General features: G+C 52.5%; 2 protein-coding genes across 2 annotated transcripts; one reads left to right on the top strand and one right to left on the bottom strand.

The window, feature by feature from the left end:
• Positions 1-1056: 1056 nt before the first annotated feature.
• Positions 1057-6077, top strand: PG994_001663 (uncharacterized protein; the record flags this gene model as incomplete). The annotated part of the gene is made up of 2 exons (XM_066853072.1): positions 1057-2329; positions 2464-6077. The coding sequence occupies 2 exons, from the start codon at positions 1057-1059 to the stop codon at positions 6075-6077; spliced, it is 4887 nt and encodes a 1628-aa protein (XP_066721213.1).
• A 1327-nt stretch (positions 6078-7404) lies between these two features.
• PG994_001662 (serine/threonine-protein kinase ssp1) lies at positions 7405-11068 on the bottom strand (the record flags this gene model as incomplete). Its single annotated transcript, XM_066853071.1, has 5 exons — positions 7405-7801; positions 7852-8643; positions 8705-8956; positions 9024-10763; positions 10821-11068. The coding sequence occupies 5 exons, from the start codon at positions 11066-11068 to the stop codon at positions 7405-7407; spliced, it is 3429 nt and encodes a 1142-aa protein (XP_066721212.1).
• Positions 11069-17611: the final 6543 nt, after the last annotated feature.

Below are 17611 nucleotides of genomic sequence, written 5' to 3'. Positions count from 1 at the left end.
CCCATCCAGTACAAGTTGAAACCCCTCTATACATGCTACATCCAAGTAGTATGGAGTACCTGGTAGGCTCAACTCCCAGTTTCCGGAGAGAAAAAGCACTTCTCCAGCCCTGTCGCTGTAGCAACCGGCACGCAGACCAGCCTAGATCGGCAGCCGGTTGTTGATTTGGTCGCAACATGGCCAATTCTCAAATCGCGTCTCTTGGGTGCTTTGCTTTATCTGTGGGCATGCGACAGAAGAGCCGCATCACATCATTCCATAATACTACTGCTATCCTACCCTACCTTGGAATTGACTTCGTATAGAGTCGCAACTTATCTCAATATTGATCGCTTCCAAGTTATTATATTGCTGCCGTCTTCGAACCGGAATTCTTCAGTGCACCCATTAATACTCTAAGTACCGGGCAATTCCATTACCCACACGCGTGCACCTCCAATAAACAACAACCCGTCGCCAATCCCCCTCCCCGACTTGGGACCCCCCGGTGCAAATACGCTGTTGCAGCACTCATTTACCCTGTTTATTTGCTGTGTATGGGGGCACACTGAACGCTTAAGGCGCAATCCGTAATTCCGATCCTGGGTTTGGGTCATTTGCAATGGCTCACGCTTGGCTCGATTCCTTATCAGAGGACTGGGTCTCCGAACCCAGGTCTGACAATTCGCGAGCGCAGCTGTCGCCTTTTCCCGCCTCACAACCCAACTCGAGGCAAACCAGCACGCGAGGCCTGTCAACACGACTACCACCCCCAGTCTTGTCTCCAGAAAGTCGCAACCCACAACTTACGACAGTAGCTTGAATGTCTTAGCCGAAAAGAGCCAGAACGAAATCAACATCCGATCATCTCAACGCGGGCTCGCCGGCCTAGCACAAATCACAAAGAGCAGTCAGAGTCAACGAGGCCGTCGATTAAGCCGCTCTGCTTCAGAATCTACTTCTGGTTCAGTGGTGCACAACAGCAACAACAACACGGTACACAAGTCGCAAAGCGCGTCTCCCACCAAAGACACAGATTCGATACCCGAGTGGAGGAGGCGGTTATTGCATGGCGAAATGTCATATGGCGAAACCAAGGACTTGTTCAGCTCTGCCGCCAACGGATTGGAAAACATCTTTCGCCCACCTACCGATGATCAGCACGACGAGGACAAGGCCGACGAACAGGGTGAAGGTTATACAATGAACGACACAACCCTCCCTTCAAGCCCGCCACCCTACTTACGACGCCGTCACCAACGTCCGCTGGAGGATTCCCAAGAAGATTTGCAGGAAGATAGCGCGGAGTTCTCCCAAATCCAGCCTGAGCCGCAAAAGAAGAGCATCACTTTCGCCTTAAACGTCGAGGACTCCAACAAAGCTGGTCGCGCGGACAATTCCAACACAGAAGGAAACGTACAAAGTCAAAACACGAGCGCGATGGGTGTTTCTGGTGACCTTTCAACCACGCCACCGAGCCCCAAAAGCCACTTAGACCCGTCGCGTAAAGTGAGCGCTAAGAGCGCCGGAGGCAGGAGTGAAGGCCGCAACGAGAGTTTCAGTCCTATACTACTCTCACCACGGAAGACCGAGGACGGAAGAGTCAGCTTTGCACCGATGGAGCTGTCTTCCGAACAGCTGAAAAAACGTCTCCATAAACTGCGCCAGAACCAGATGATTCTCGACTCGGATCCGAGCAGTCAGATGGACCGGCAGTCTGCCACAGGGGCCAATGCTGCTCTGGAACCAGATACTACGGAGGACTACGCGAAGAATGGCGGCTATCTCAACATTCAGAGAGGAGGGCGCTCAGGCGAGGGCTCCTTTAAGAGCCGACCATTGAGCCCGCCCGTACATACAGATACATCTGAAATGCTTCCGGAGTCGTCATTGCAGGCAAGCACCCCAAAACAGTTCCCGACTGTGCGCACAGATCGCTTTGCGTCAGCCGAAGAGAAGCAGCAATCTTTTTCGTCCAAATGCACCGAGATGCCGCCTCCTCCGAGACCAAGCCCGGAAAAGCAGGCTCCACGTCAACCCACTAGTGGCAGTCCCTTGAAACTCTTCGGGCCGTATGATACCTTCACAAACCAAACTCTTCTACGACGAATCAGTCAGTTTGAAGATCCCATGACCTCAAGCCCATCCCGTTCGATGGAAGAATCAGTGGATGCACCACCTGGTGCATCCCCTTTCAAGTCCAACTTCAATAAAGGCTTTGCACCTACCTCGAGTCCCCGGAGGCCGCAAACAGCTGAAAGAAAACCATGGCTCGAGACTTATGAGAGGCTCAATCGGTTCGGCTCGGGCGCTCTTGACGGGTACTCCTTCAGCGAAGAGGTCTCCTTGGGTTCCCAGGAGTATTCAGTGTTGACTGACAAGGAGAACGTCGCCCCCAGAGCAGTCCACTACCCCCGGGTCGCCCAATTAAATTTGACCTGAGCCAACACTCTACTGTGTCAGAAGCCGACCCATTGATGGTAGGCCGCCGGCGGAACAAGTCCAGTACCACAACGGAAAGCTCGAAGTATGGAAAGCTTGCCCTCAGGACAGACATGCCGATGCAGGCCCAGGGCCCGATCAATATGATAACCCCAAAACGGGACGGCTCGGAAAGCAAACGGCCGCGGACCTCGCCTTCAAAAGACCCCACTCCGAAGAGACGAAGAACATTGCATAAGTCTGATGTTGCCTACGGCATAGAGGAGCGAAATGATGCCGTAGTACCAGTGCAGGCTTCTCACAATACCATGCAGCATGCCATAGCAGGTAGGCAACATGGCGCTTACTCGGACGACTTGCGAGCAATCAACCCTGCGCTCCTAATGGTACATCAAGTCGAGCGGCCTCGTACCCCCACGCCCAGTCAGAGGTCTTCAATGCAGCGAGAGAGAGAGCCACTGGCGGATATACCGTATGGGACGGTTGCTGGCCCGATGGACGAGTCTGAAATTTCTGTCCAAGACTCCGCTGCCGACGGCTCTCGAAAGACGTCTATGAAAACTCAGGATTTCTTGAACGAGGCAGAAAAGATAATGGCCATGATCCGTAGCAGAGCGCGACCACAGAATGGACTCGCGAGTGTGGAGGAATCGGAGTCTGAAAGTGCACAGCAACGGGAGTCAATGGTGACGGGTACCGACGAGTCGTTTGAAGATTCGACGAAAGAGCCGTTCTCCAGGCCACCAAGTCGCGAGGGTCGACCCGAACTCTCTCGCATAAACATCCGGCAGGATGATCCGGAGTTGGTGGACAAGCTCCGACAATACGAAGAAAGAAGCGATATGGGAGATCTCGTCACATACTCCTTGCGGTCTATGGGGTTGGCAAAGGAAGCCGTCGAACAAGATAAACGGATCCAGCAGGAAATTCAACGGAGCCTCCGTTCGAATGAATCACGCCCCGGCAGTTTCGGGCACGAGGATGTCGTGAGCGATATGCCTAACGTGAGGTTCTCACGCAACCCCGATGCCCCTGCGAACGGAGAAAGCAGCGACTACCCTACACATGATACTCGCTCCTCTTTTGGTTCGTCGGGCCGCTCTGCGCGAACTGGGTCTTCTAGAGGCTCGGATTCGAGGAGGCTAATCGCACCGGATGTGGTGAGTCAGCTGATTGGTGACCAGGTTGGCAACATGGTTTTGGATAAAGAGAAGAAGGTCTGGACGAAAGTGAAGACACCTCGATCTCAAACGCGGGTTCTCAACTTCCTCCCATCGGAAGATAGCGAAGACGACCCGTTTGCTAGCATCCCTGACCTCTCAGTGGACGAGACTAGAGAGAGGCTCAATCTGAAGCTCAAGACAGCCCCGCTCGAGGACTTGAACGAATTCGTTAGAGAAGATTTCGTTCCTCCTCCGTCATGCGGAAAGACGTCTACCAAGACCAGGGGAAGTTTGGAAGTTGAGAATATGATAAGCCATAAGACGGACACGTTCTCCAGACTGAAGACGGTTGTGACGGAAACAGTTGTCGACACCGAGGACGTTGAGCACGAAATAACTCTGCTTGAGGATAGGATCGCGAATTCCCCTTGTCGACGGAAAAACCTTACCATCACATTTTCTTCTCCCATTGCGTCCATCATCCAGGATCATCTGCCGCAGCACTCAACTGATGATGGCAGCACGGAAGACAGCTTCAGCGCTGGTGATAGATCTGTCGGAAGTGTGGCTACGGATTCAATGAGGCGCGGTCGCCATCCGAACCTGGCACCTACAGTGACCGCGCAATCCACTGCATCGAGATCTAGAAGTCGGTCCCGGAATGCGAAAAACAACATCTCGATGAAGGCGCATCCCTTTTTCCCTCGTCCGATTTCTCGCATTGACGAACAAGACGAAGACACTGTCTATGATGAGCACGATGCATCCGAGCAAAAGCAACTCAGCGTTCTCGGCGAATCCAGCTTGGTAGCTCCTGAAGATGACGATAAGCACCAGAGCGTCAGCTTCATCATCACTACACCTGCCCCTAATGCGCGACGTTTCCCTGGGCAGTCTGCTACGCCTGTGATTGCTCAGCATGTCGGCACCCTCTCTCTAAGCCCCTTGTCCGAGTTTACGATGCATCACGGGGATCAATCCTCGGGTCTGGAGGTCAGCTATGTGGTAGGCGAGGATTACCTCGTCACTGGCAACAGGTCGAACAAGGTCCTGTCGCAGGCCATCCGAACGCTGGTCGAGAAAATTACAGAGGTTGAGCCATTCGAGCCCGACTGGGACTCTATGCGAGAGCTGGATGTTAGCAACAAGCAGTTGCAGAGTCTGCATAAATTGGACGACTTCTGTGGTCAAGTCGTCACCCTCGACGCCTCAGACAACTCGATCTGCCATCTTGACGGTGTGCCCCGGAGCATTCGAAATCTGAAGATGGCCAACAACTGTCTTTCGGGGCTGACGGCTTGGGGTCATTTAATGAACCTGCAATACATAGATATCTCCAACAACGAGATTGACAGCCTGTACGCCTTCAAGGATCTGGTGCATCTGCGCAATCTTCGTGCGGACAACAACAACATCACTAGTCTGGATGGCATCAAGTTCCACGACAGTTTACAGGTGCTTCGGGTTCGCGGTAATTTGCTCGAGGATGTCAACATGGACGGTGCCAGAATGGACCGGCTGACCGAGCTCGACTTGCAAGGCAACCAAATCACTTCAGTCAGGCATCTGGACCAGCTGCCTTCCCTATCGACGCTGAATCTCGACAACAACCGTCTTCAGTCTTTTGCTCCAACCCATGGTCAGGCTATGGCCGGCCTGAAGTATCTGAAGTTGTCGGACAATCTACTGGAATCCCTTGATATGGCGGCTTTCCATGGTATTCGGATGGTGCATGCAGACCGCAACCGTCTCATGAAGTTAACGGGGTTCGCCCGTGCTCGACGCCTGGACAGCCTGTCGTTGCGTGAGCAAAAGGGGGAGATGCCACTCGACCTAGCATTCTTGACCCAGGTCTATGAGGTCCGCAAGCTGTTCTTGTCGGGTAACCTGCTCACGACCTTCAACCCGAGGGTCGACTTCCTCAACCTGCAGCTGCTCGAGTTGGCCAACTGCGGCCTAGAGTCCTTGTCCGAGAAATTAGGCCAGCTGATGCCCAACCTCCGCACGCTGAACCTCAACTTCAACGCCCTCGAGGACCTCTCGGCGCTGCGCTACATCCCCCGTCTCAAGAAGCTGCTCGTAGCGGGCAACCGCCTGGCCGACATCAACACCGTCTCCAGCCTCTTGGCCGAGTTCCCACACCTCAGCAAGCTGGACCTCCGCGATAACGTGGCCACGCTGGGCTTCTACCCGCCCAACCACAGCCAGCAGTCGCTCGTGTCGACGGAGAACGGGAACGCCGAGCAGCCGCCCGACCCCTTTACCCTGCCCGACGCCAACCGGGAGCGCGACGCCACGTACGCGGCCCGGCTGGACATGGGCACCAAGAAGCGCCGCCGCCTCCACGAGCTGGCCGTGACGCAGTCGTGCGCGCGCCTCAAGATGCTCGACGGTCTGGCCTTGCAGAGAGATGAGGTCACGAGGAAGGATGACGTCTGGGCCGCCCTGGCTGCATGTGGAGCCGTTGCCGAGCCGAAGAAGGCGACTGCCTGAATGAACCCCCTAAAAGGTGTGGTGTGGTTGAGGAAAACGCCCACGCGCCTCACGATGTTATGTATTTGGCGAGTTACCTCCGTTGCAGGCAGGAGAAAGCCAAAAAGAAGAAACGAATGGGGATCACTGGGAAACAAGGAGTCTGGGTTGTCGAATTTGATTTGATGGGCGAAGAGCAAAAAGCTAAAGTGTATGAGTACTAGTCAGTAGGGATTTAGGGGGAGATTGTGTTTTTCTTAGGGAGAAGGCGTCTGCGATATTTATTTTCGATCATGGCATTACGGGCCCGGATCGGTCCGAGTGGTTTCCATACAAAAAAGGAGGTAGGGAGTTTGCAAAACACCCCCTCGGGGCGTTCTTTGGTTGGTGCTTGTATTGGTTACTGTTCTGCTTATAGGACTAGATAACATGCGTTTGGGAGGGCATAATGACGCTATTAATAATGAGAAGATGACGACTTTCAACACATAAGTTTGCACCCGTTCCTTGCTCAAGTGAATGAATCCTTACATATCCACGTAGCTTCGTCATGAGGTTCGGAATAGCCGGTGCCGAACTGGCGATTCTTAAGTTGACTTAATAGAACACGCCACAAAGATAAAGTAGGGAAAGAGTATCACAGGTCGGATATGACATCTATACAGAGGAGAAAAGTTTGCCGCTATATTAATAATGCACGAGTTAACTCCGTTAATATGCCAAACTTATCTATCAGCGGTGTGTCCGCAATGCTAACAGAATGCCGCCAAGTGTTCCGCCCCCGGCACCCATGTGTTTGTTTTCGTGTGTGCGCGCGAAGCTGTGAAGCCTCGGAAAGAAGAAGCTGCCCACCTCGATGCAATAAGATGAGGATGGAGGGGATATTTGTGCCAGTAGTTGGTCGGGATCATGTCGCCACAACCCGCTACGACGCCCCTGCGAAACAAGACCACAAACCACCAACACACCCACAAAACACCTCAGCTGCCTTGCTTGCTGCCCACATAACCACGTATCTCATTCCATCGTTCAACCTGACCATTATCAGATGCCTACTAAACCTATCAATCCATCGACGTATAAACTAAAAACTTCAATTCTGCTGTATGGGATTTCTCGCTTCTCCGAGAGCAAACCAGCCATTGGCATAGGATAATCATAATCTCGCGCGCAATCAGTGAAAATGCGAGTCGTTAAAAAGGGAAGGGATGGAAACTGTAGAGCGATGTCGTAGCCGAGCCAGATTTAATCGGCATGCAAAACAACCTTCTTAGCAGTATCCGTGCTGCCGACGCTAGTTTGTGTATCTCTCCGCTTGATATGCGTATTGGATCTGCTCGGAGGTTGGCTATTCGGGTCTTGACTCGTTCCCCTTTTTCCTAGGTTTGATCATAAGCACGCCCTCGTCACTATCGCTATCATCGTCATCAACACCTTGTGAGGAAAAGACCGAAGAAGGCCGCATAGCGCGGGTCGAGCTGGCCATTCGCAGGTGGAATGCATGTTCGTCCTCAAGGGTCTCGAGAGGGAATCCAGCCATGGGTTCTTTCGCCATTGCCGGAGGCGTTAGCGAGTCTGTTGTGTCAATGAGCGAAGGTCGGTTTACAGAGCCTGGGCGGAGCAAGAAGTCACCCTCAGTGTCCGCCGAAACCGAGCTGGCTCCACTAAGCAGAGCAGGAAGCGAAGGATCGGACCGGTAAATCGGCGAGTCGCCTTTCCGCACCGGACTCGCTGCCACGCTGGGGCTAGTCAACGGGGTGGTCATATTGCCATATGATGCAGAGCTCGAAGTGACAACCGTCCCGACAGTGTCGCATCTAGATGGAGGCGACGGTTTTTCCATATTTGTCTCATCATCGGGTGATGGAGGGCACGAAGGGGGCACGGCACGCAAGCCGGATCAACATCCCGTTGAGACGCTTCGGACTGTTGTCGTCTTGCCTGCTCTTCGTGTTCACGATGCTGACGGCGTTGCATCTGCTCTTGTGCTCTAGCAAAGGATTCGGGGGTAGAAGCTTTGTAGACTCGCTCAGGCGGTGTCTTTGCATCCATCTGAAGAACTTTTTGAGACGTCAATGGCCGGTTATCTAAACAGGCGGCCAAAAAGGATGGTCTCTCATAGTGGTTGGAGTCGGATCCGGATGCGGCATGATGGTAGGTTCGGATGGCTTTCGGCGAGAAGAACATGGGTGATGCCATAGAGGTGTCCCCGTTGTTACCGCTGGGGTCGGACACGTGGGAGTGTGTAGGACGCTTTGGTGATTCAACATTGCCTGGTGCCATGGCAGTGCTCAGAGACACTTTCGCTTCTGCTCGCTTGTCCTCCCTTGCAAATAGACCACGGTCGACTGAGCGTGATCGTGAAGAGTCATCGAGGGATTCCATGTCACGGGATTTTCGTAGTGCCGCAATAGGGTCGTCGTAAATGAGGTGCCAACCGCAGGGCTTGTTGGTGTCGTTTGTGATTCGCGTCCCGCGGCTGTGAGCACAAGAAATTGGCTGTTTACCGAGCGTGCGCGTATGTGCGACGGTGGAAAAGTCTTCCCGGGCGAAGTAGTCTTCCTCGAGGGCGACCGATTTGCGGCATCTGGGCTTGCGTTAAAATTGCTGTGGGAGCCGGTTGCTTGGCCTTTAAGATCTCCGCCTACCGAACTCGAGTGAACTTGGCTGTTCTTGAAAGCATTACGATCCTCATCGTCATCGCAGGAGGAGATGCTTGTGGACTAGCCGTCACACTTTGGGAAAGAGGATGCTCGTGATGTCCCGCTGATTCTTTGGCACTCACAAAATAGTCATCGCCGCGAAGACTCTTACGGCGGCTGTCCCGAAAGTGAGGTGAAGATGCGGCCGTTGGTGGGCTGTCGCCAACAGAGCTTGCAGCACTGCTAGTTGCACGTCTTCTTGTTACTGTAGCATCCGGGCGGTGGAGAGGGAATGACTTTGCCCACGGCTTTCTTCATGACCGACCGGGCGCGCTCCAGGAAAGTAAGAGGCACGACGGCCCGAGAGACTTCGCGCTCGTCCACCTGAATCTTACGGCCAGCAGTCCGTCGTGAAGGATCTGTGTCATCGAGCCAACCAAGAAGGTTATCGATGCCTTGTACGACCCATGGGTGACGCTTCACTTCACGCAATCTAATGCGCTTTTCCGGGTTCTTGATGAGCATACGCGACAGCAGGTCGTAGAGAAGGTCGTCGATCTCTTCGTACGCAAACTCGCAATCATCCCGATACGGCGCGTTGTTAACGCGGTGGTATAGTGATGTCGTAGTAGGGGATGTCAGAGGATCAACGGGTTTTAGACGTCGTCGCGGAATGTAGACATCATCGGTTGCTATCTTCCGGAACATTTGAAATTCATCCTCGGCCATGAACGGTATGCGGGCGAAAATCAGACAGTACAAAGTAACTTCCAAGGACCACACGTCAATCTGCTCTGATATTTTGGGCTGCTCACACTCGACGTCGGTATAACAAAGTTCGGGAGCGAAGAAAGCTGGCGTGCCAACCGTCTTTGCAAGCTCGAGGTCGTCGTCGAAATCGCGTGCTTCGGATTCCGATACAAACTCGTCCACCTCTCCGTCACGAATAGGTCGACCGAAGTACGAAACACCAAAGTCGGAGATCTTCACACGATGATCCTTGGTCCACAGAAGATTTGCGGGCTTGATATCACGATGCACAATTCCCTCGTAGTGTAAATACTCCAAGCCCAAAACAGTGTCCCGAAAGGTAGCGCGGGCAGCTTCGATTGTAAAGCAAGGTACGTATGAATAGTCATCTGCGAAAGGGTCATGCGGTTGAGTGTTGAAGTCGACCGAGGACATGTGGGAGATAATCGAATCGGCCATACTGGGGGACCGACCACGGAACATAGCCTCTTCGGCTGCATAGGGGCCGTACATTGTACCCTCGAGAGCGGTTACAGAGCCTGGTCGTGAATGTGTGGCCCCCGGTGTTTCCATATCACTCGAGTAGTCGGCGCCAACAGATGAAAAATCAGTCTCGGAAGGAATAGGTGTAACAGCGCGGGACGTCGACCTCGATCCGTGTGGCGAGGCAGAGAAGTTCCACTCTGCGCCAGAGGCTGAGCCATGAACAGCATCTCTAGATAGCACGCGTGGCAGGGATGACGGATCTCCTTCACTGGCCGCACCGTATTCGATGCTCCAGAAATCCTCGGGTCCTCTTTGCTGTAGCTTTTGCTGCATTCTCACCCGCTTGAGCTCAGTCACGGCATGCTTGCGTTCTAGGATTTGAACGTAAGCTTCCTCTTCCTCAGTACTCATCTCACCGCTCATCTCTTTCTCAATGCGTCTTCTTTCCCAGTTGCATATTGAGGGTATGCCCTTCTTGCGCCAAACCACCTCGCCCAGCTCGACATGCTCAAGAACCATGTAGATTTTCTTAAGTTCGGGGTCGTCGATGATCTCGAGAAGCGCAACAACGTTGGGATGACGGATCTTTTTGAGAATGGCAATCTCTTTCTTCGTCTTGTCCTGGGGAGACAGTGCCATGACTTTGCCCAAGCGTCGCTTCTTGGAAAAGCGAGCAACGATCTTGATAGCGACATTTTCGCCGTTCTCGAGGTTTCGTGCGAGTTTGACTTTGCCGTGGACTCCACGGCCGATCTCCTCGATGACTTCGTACTGGTTGATGATCTTGCGGCCGGTCATTGAGTCGAGATCCACCAATGCCTTGTGCGTCCTAGATGACTCTCAGCCACTCTATCCAAACATCCGGGGTTCACCACGCAATACTCACTCTCTGACCCGATGGTTCTGCAAGGGGTGTAAATATGGACAGTTCATCGCAACTGGCGTGGAAGCATCCGACGCAGGATGGGTTGGGAAGTTAAGGGCGGAGCGCGGGTTATTGGGACTGAAGAGGCCCGGCGAAGAGACGGGGGTGCTGCTGGCAGTCCGGGAGGGAACTTGGGATTGCAAAAGGAATTCGGTCTTTATATTTTGAAGGGGCTGCTGCCCCGATCGGGATGATGATTGCGGCTCCATTGCGGTGCGGTAGGTATTCGGCGGCGTCGTCGTCGAATCGTTCTGTCTCGGATGGTGGATTGTGTGGGTGCAGCCGTCATGCTGAGGGTCATTGAATCATGGTAAGATTTTCTTGGGAAAATGAATTAGTGTTTGGAAATTGCCTGGTAGTGGTTGCGTCCGGGGAAAGGGTTGTTGTGTCTGCTAGAGGCAGGCGAAATGGTCGAAGATAGATAGCGATTTCCCCTCCTCCTCAGGACGTCATTATTGGCTGTCAGGGCGGATTATTAAGTCGGGTTGGAAAAAGGGTCGAAGCCTCGAATGGAAGCGTCAAATAGAAGTAGAAGAAACCAAAGTTACAGCGCCAGTAGAGAAAGGTAAGGTAGTGAGAAGAAGGGAAAAGGCCGAAGGTTAAAAATTGTGAATATCGACTGAATCAGAATTTGGGGAGGGAGTTTGTGAACAGACGACCAAATCTTGTTGGCAGCGAATACGGACAGTCGAAAGTGGCAGGCGAGCCGGTATGGGAGGAGTGTTAAGAGTGAGTGAGCGAGCGAGCGGGCAGGCGGGCAAGTGGGTTGGAGGCAGGCCAGGAGCCGCCAGGACTGGTCAGTGACTGGACAGGCGGTAGGTCAGCACGGATCTGATTTGAAAGAACCTTAGGGGGGGAAGGCAGGGAATCAATCAATGCATGGGTCCTGGTCGCCTTGGTGGGTAAGGGAGTTCCACAATCTGCTCTACTGCTGCTGCTGCTCAAGTGCTGGATGGGCCAGCCCACTAGCAAAGCATGTACGTAGGACATATGTACATACATAAAGGGTGCACTACTTTCTTTGGGCGTGCTGGGGCTTCAGGCTGGGTGGGCAGAGGCTAGGCAGGCCTGAGAAAGTACATGCCTTCTCGTACTTGCACATACCCTACAGTATGTATGTATGTCTCTCCCTACTGAACATGATCTCACACATTGATACATGTCTGTACTCGAGGTAGGTTGCAAAGAAAAGAAGCCGGGTGCGGGAGCAGATGCTACCAGACCGTGACGTCCCATTGGGTATGATACCTGTATACTACTATAGATTTCCTTCATTGAAGGCACGCACACATCAAATGCACTCTGCCCGTATGGGTGCAGTAGGTACCTAAGTGCCTATCTCAAATGTCTATCCCCAGTGTACGGAGTACCTGCTAGGACGATTGATTCCCCTAGGTTGGGCCACCACAATAAGAAAGGTTGCGGCCATATGTAGGCATCGTTCTTTGTATGTTGCTTGGTGGGCTTTGTACGGAAATATGGAACGATCAACAAAAACGTCGATATATATTGTACAGTACACAGTGCAGTGGCGCCCGACTCTCCATATGAAGTACATAGGGACGAATCCGCAAGGTTACGTGATGCTTATGTATATGCATGTACCGCTGGAGAAGCGGGTATGGCTGGAGAAGAATGGCTGTTGGGATATCGCAGCCCGTCGTCTCCTATTAAAATCTTGTTTTTTCCTGTTCCTTCTGCCGAAGAGTCGGTAGATGTATTGGAATCTCGGAATTATACAGTACATTCTTTCTTGAATCGAGCAAGATGGTGGATGGATCCTGGCGTGGTGGGTGGGCATCCTGGCGTGGAGTTCTTCTGGGCGACCCAGCATGCCAAGCCCTGTGTCTCCTCTTCCATCTTGAATTGTGGTAGCTCGATGGATCAAATGGAATATTGGAGCTGGCTTAACAGCGTGCCTACCTGAGTTGTCCTTTTAGTTTGGGATCGGACATAACGAGGATAGATAATCTGACAGCTTTGTTGGTTTGGCTACTAGGAGGTTCATGTAACCTTCTGATATGGAGTTTTGTCCAAGTGGTAAAACTCTATTATAATTGCCATTACGGAGTTGCAGATCCGCGCTGGGCACAATCGCCGGATCTCAGATAGCGAGAAACACCGTGAGGAGGACGGAAGCCGTACGCGAATGGAGAAGCACTCAGCAGAGGAGCTCTTTCTCTACGTAGCTGTTTATTTATATCTTCACGGTTGCTGGAGCCATGCATGTGTGAAGTTGAAGATGAGGCTCAGATCGTAAATCTAGTTGGCTTGATAAGCCCAACATTCGTGCGGCTCATGACATTGTGGGCCTTTCCTGGCCCGAGTTCGTGATGAGCCGCTACTCTGGAACGTTCGGGGGGCCGCGCTGGGTTTGCAAAAGCAAGTTCTACTATTTCGCTATCAACCAGCTCGCATTCGATGATATTCGATTTGCGCTCAATCATGGCCAGGATAACGTCTTCAGGACGCACGCAGGTGAACTTGGAACCCCCGGCAAAAGTAATTGGCATCTCTGGGTTATGCGCGCAAGACTGGGTCTCGACGAGAGAGGAACCATCCGGAGGTTTCGATGTCGTGCTACGTTGATGCCATATTCCATGTTTGGCAGGGAACTAGGGGGGCAGGCAGGCAAGGGGCCAGGACTATAGGACGGCCAGGCCTCAGGACTGCCCAGGGACAGGCATACTAATTGATAGCAGAGCAGGGGTCGCTCTCTCTTAAGCTGTGTCTATCTATGTATCTACCTGACTCCTGACTAAGAGGGCATCCATCAGTCCACAAGATGATGCATGTATGCGTTCGAATTGATTGATTGGATCTGCCTGGCTGACTGGCTGGCTCGCTCGCTCGCATGCGATTCCATTGCAATTATGTCTGGGTATCTGCTCCTGTTGGGTCAGTCTGCAGTCGTATACAGCATGCCGTTCCGGTTCATGCATGACTTGGCGCCCGGAAACTTGCGATTGAGCAACAAACAATCATCAACGGCTGCCTCCTTCCTGAGTGATGCATTGCAGTCCTGCAGGCTAAGCATGTAGGAAAAAGAAGGAAAAGAAGGAAAAGTTTTGCACCATGCAGCTCGCGACGGCGGCGCCGCGGTCCGGCCACCTCTGATTGATCAACCATTCGATCGATCACATTTTTGCCTTTGGAGAAACGCCAGGTACCGGAAGTCTATCTATCAATATACCGTCCGTCGTAAGATACACTCTTGGCCAGATAGCAACGTCGCCTCTTCCTTGGGGTCAAAAGAAGAACCACAGAAAGGGTATTTACTGTCGTCGTCAGAGACGAAGACCATGTTGGCAATAAGTGACCGGTCGTACGACATAAGAGAAGTACGAGGGTTGCAGCATTCGGCTGCAGTTGCATGTATGTAATCAAGGTCTCCCATGAGCTTTTTCTTTTCTTGTGTAAGTCGGCAGACCGGCGGTAGTACTGTAGTATGGAATAGAGCGGCTCAATGCTACTAGCAATATGAGGCACTTCATTGGATGGAGTGGGCGGGCTACTGCAAAGTGCTAACTCTGTCTCTCTTGTTTCCTGTGCTGCCAAGTGTAGTTGGTACTGTAGGTACGGAGTGCCAGAGGTTTCTGACTAACTCGTCACATTCTGTAGTCCATCATAAGTGTTCAATGTTTCTGGTAGGGGTTGGAAGGGTCAAATCGCGTCAATCGCGGTCAGATCGGAATAATGTCTGGCTCTTGGGGAACTGATACGTAGAATTATAACAAGGGAAGATGTACTACATACAGCCGTCATCCATACTCATGCAACTGCTCACTCGGTGATCCATGCCTGCTTGGATCTCGTACGAAAGCTATGACTCGATGATGCTCCGTTCACGACCGGCCAGTACACGCAAGGTTTGTATCACACCCTGGGCATTACTACACTATCCGGATACAAGCAGGGTTAATCTGGTGATCGACACAAGAGCGCTTGGGCTGTGCCTGAGAGAAAGCAGGCTGGCGCCGGAGTGCGGCAAGCTTGGCAGATTGGGTTAGGATGGGGACGGGACTGGACGACTTATCGACTACTGTAAGCAAAGAACCTGGTGATAGTGAGTATATTCATTGGCTAGTAAGGGCTGTATGTGTATACTTATTACTTAGTATAGTTCATGACACACGGGTCTTGTCTACTTAGGGTATAATAAACATGTTAATGAACTTCTCGTCCCATCACAGCCAGCAACGAGATTGGATCTTGGACATCAAGCGAGCCGCCAATGAATGTACGCCCGAAAAAGTAAGGGAAAAGCCCCGCTGATGCCGGGTTTTGTTCGTAGCGGGGTGCAACACTCTGGGGTTGAAGATGTTGATTGAGAGAGAAAGGCCACAACCGAATGAGCATCGTCCAGATGTATTGACGTAGCAACAGACACACGTGCATGAACGCAAAGTACCGAGGTGCTGTGATATCACCGCGTACGTGTTTATCAAGAATGGCATTGTGAGATTCCCATCGAGTTAGCATGTGGTGGTTTGAAAGCAAAGGAGTGCTGGTTGGGCACCATTGCCCACCTATCCACCTATCAATTAATGGATACTACACACTTCCTGCATCGCGAGAGATCCGATTAGGGGTTGATTGGGTCTCTCACAAAAGTCTGGTTCCTGAGAGGGCCACGACTCTCTATTCGTAGCCAATAGAGGATATTGCGGGGGTGGCGCCGGGTCCTCCCTTTTTTCCTCCTCCTCCAACTTCTCACATTACTCTTGTCAATACTCACGATGCATCCAAAACTAGGCTTGCAATCGAGGGTACTGAGTGGTGGATCGTGGTCTAGACCGTCGACCGTCGAACGAGGTACCCCGGTATGTATGCCGAAAGCAGACGAAGCACCGCTTACATACCATGGGGCAGATTCCGGGTGTGGCCGCATTATCGTGAAGCCCGCTCCGCCAAGCCTTTTTTTTTCCTGTCCCTTTCCCCTCCACATGAGCACATCGTCACTCGTGAGGCCAGCCCAGACCCCGTTTACCCAAAGAGGGAACTTGTCGCGCCCCCTCTGCTTCCCAGCCAATCAGCCAAACCCGGGCGCATCTGGGCATCTGGGCCGAAATCTATGTCGGCATGTACTACATATTCTTCTTTCCCTGGGTCAACCACCACAAATGGAGCAATAAAGCAAAGACACGCTAGCCCACTCGTCACAAATAATCTGACGAGCAAATACGGAGCAAAAGTCCGGGGTTGATGATGATGATATCATGATAGGCGCTGCTGGGTGAATTCAGGAACAGTTGCGGAGAGGGGTGTAAGCGCATGGCACAGGGATGAGAGAGGTACGGCGAGAGCAGCCAGGACGCTATACCCGATGCTGCTTCAGGTGCATATCGGCTTAAACCCAGTCCATCCAAGTCTCCGGGGATCAGCGACACCAAGTGGCCATTGCCTAGTCCGATCACACTCAATTGCTGATTAGATCTCGCTCCACGCGGAGATGACTTCAAAATCCTCCTCCTTCCTCCACGATGACATGCAGCACCATATCGGACTGCCTGACTTTTCTACAACGTCGTGAGAACTAGCGACTGCCACACTACCACGCATGCCAGCTGACGCATAGCAATAGTGTGGATGGAGGTCTTCTTCCGTCAAAAGCAAGGAGAACGGTCAGCTTTTTCCTACAAACCCGTGAAATCCTGCCAGGATCCGATCCTGCCCCCAAGCGAGGGAGGCCTTTTTTTGTTCTCGCGCAATACTCGCACCCAATGTAAAGAACGCGGGGCATGGCCGTTCTCTGTGTCACAGTACACTCCACATTCCACGAGCCGCTCGTGCTGTTTGGGATTTTCCGCCTCAAGCGCCATCGAGGTTAGGGAACTTGCAGCTCTGTGAACCCGATGTGTAAGTATGTATGTAACACACCTGTCTGTCTATGGCGTATTCGCTGCATATATGACCGACTGTGCCGTTGTCTGCGGCTGTATCCTGTGTTCGAGTTTCTCCGGAAACCACAAATATGACAGGTCGGTTTTCTATCATATGTTTGCTGACTAGGGGGGCGGCGAGTTCACCACCCGGTCCAACGGCTCTTCCTCGTACGCTGGAGTTGATAGGTCATTTGATGAGGAACCGACGGACGTTATATAATTGTACATACGGATACATGCAAACAAACCATCCCCGGATCACCGTCAACCTTGCATGTACATACAAGCCCCGGCAGGCAGGCAAATTTGGGGTAGTTGCCCTTCTGGGGGCCCTTTCTATGACACCTCGCTGGGTCGATCTGGTTGATGCCGTCAATATCCAGCCAGCCAGCTGAACCCGAGGGGTTTTAAACAGGGATGTGATACAAAACCGCAACCAACGGTGACACGTGGGAGCAGGAGATCAGCCTAGAATTTCATTATCAACCAGAGGAGAGCCCGTCTTTGAAATTAGATTGCCTCATTGCGGTGGCCACCACCATCCTCCAAAAGAAAACTACATCACGGTAGACATGTATGGGATTGAAGCGGACTGGGGACTCCAGCCAAGAGGAATCGCGCCGATTTGGTGACAGGTCCTAGGACACTACCTATCTGCCTTATGCAATCAGCAAGAGCGAGCGAGGGTGCTGCATCATACACCCATTCGCCAAGTCCAAGGCGACGGGATATACTTAGAACTTTTGGTCGTCAGTCCTATCCTCCGCCTCCGACTACTAAGCGCTCGGTGGTGGACAGATAATCATCACGCCGGGCTTAGCTCGGGTGCCGGTGCTACTCTCCAGTCGAGATAGATGGAGTGCGTCA

Source organism: Apiospora phragmitis, assembly GCF_038363925.1.
Source record: "Apiospora phragmitis strain CBS 135458 chromosome Unknown utg000002l:1.0-5516284.0:1.0-5523493.0, whole genome shotgun sequence".
Lineage (NCBI taxonomy): Eukaryota > Fungi > Ascomycota > Sordariomycetes > Amphisphaeriales > Apiosporaceae > Apiospora > Apiospora phragmitis.
The sequence above is the reverse complement of the archived record's forward strand: the minus strand, read 5'-3'. Positions and strand labels throughout refer to the sequence as shown.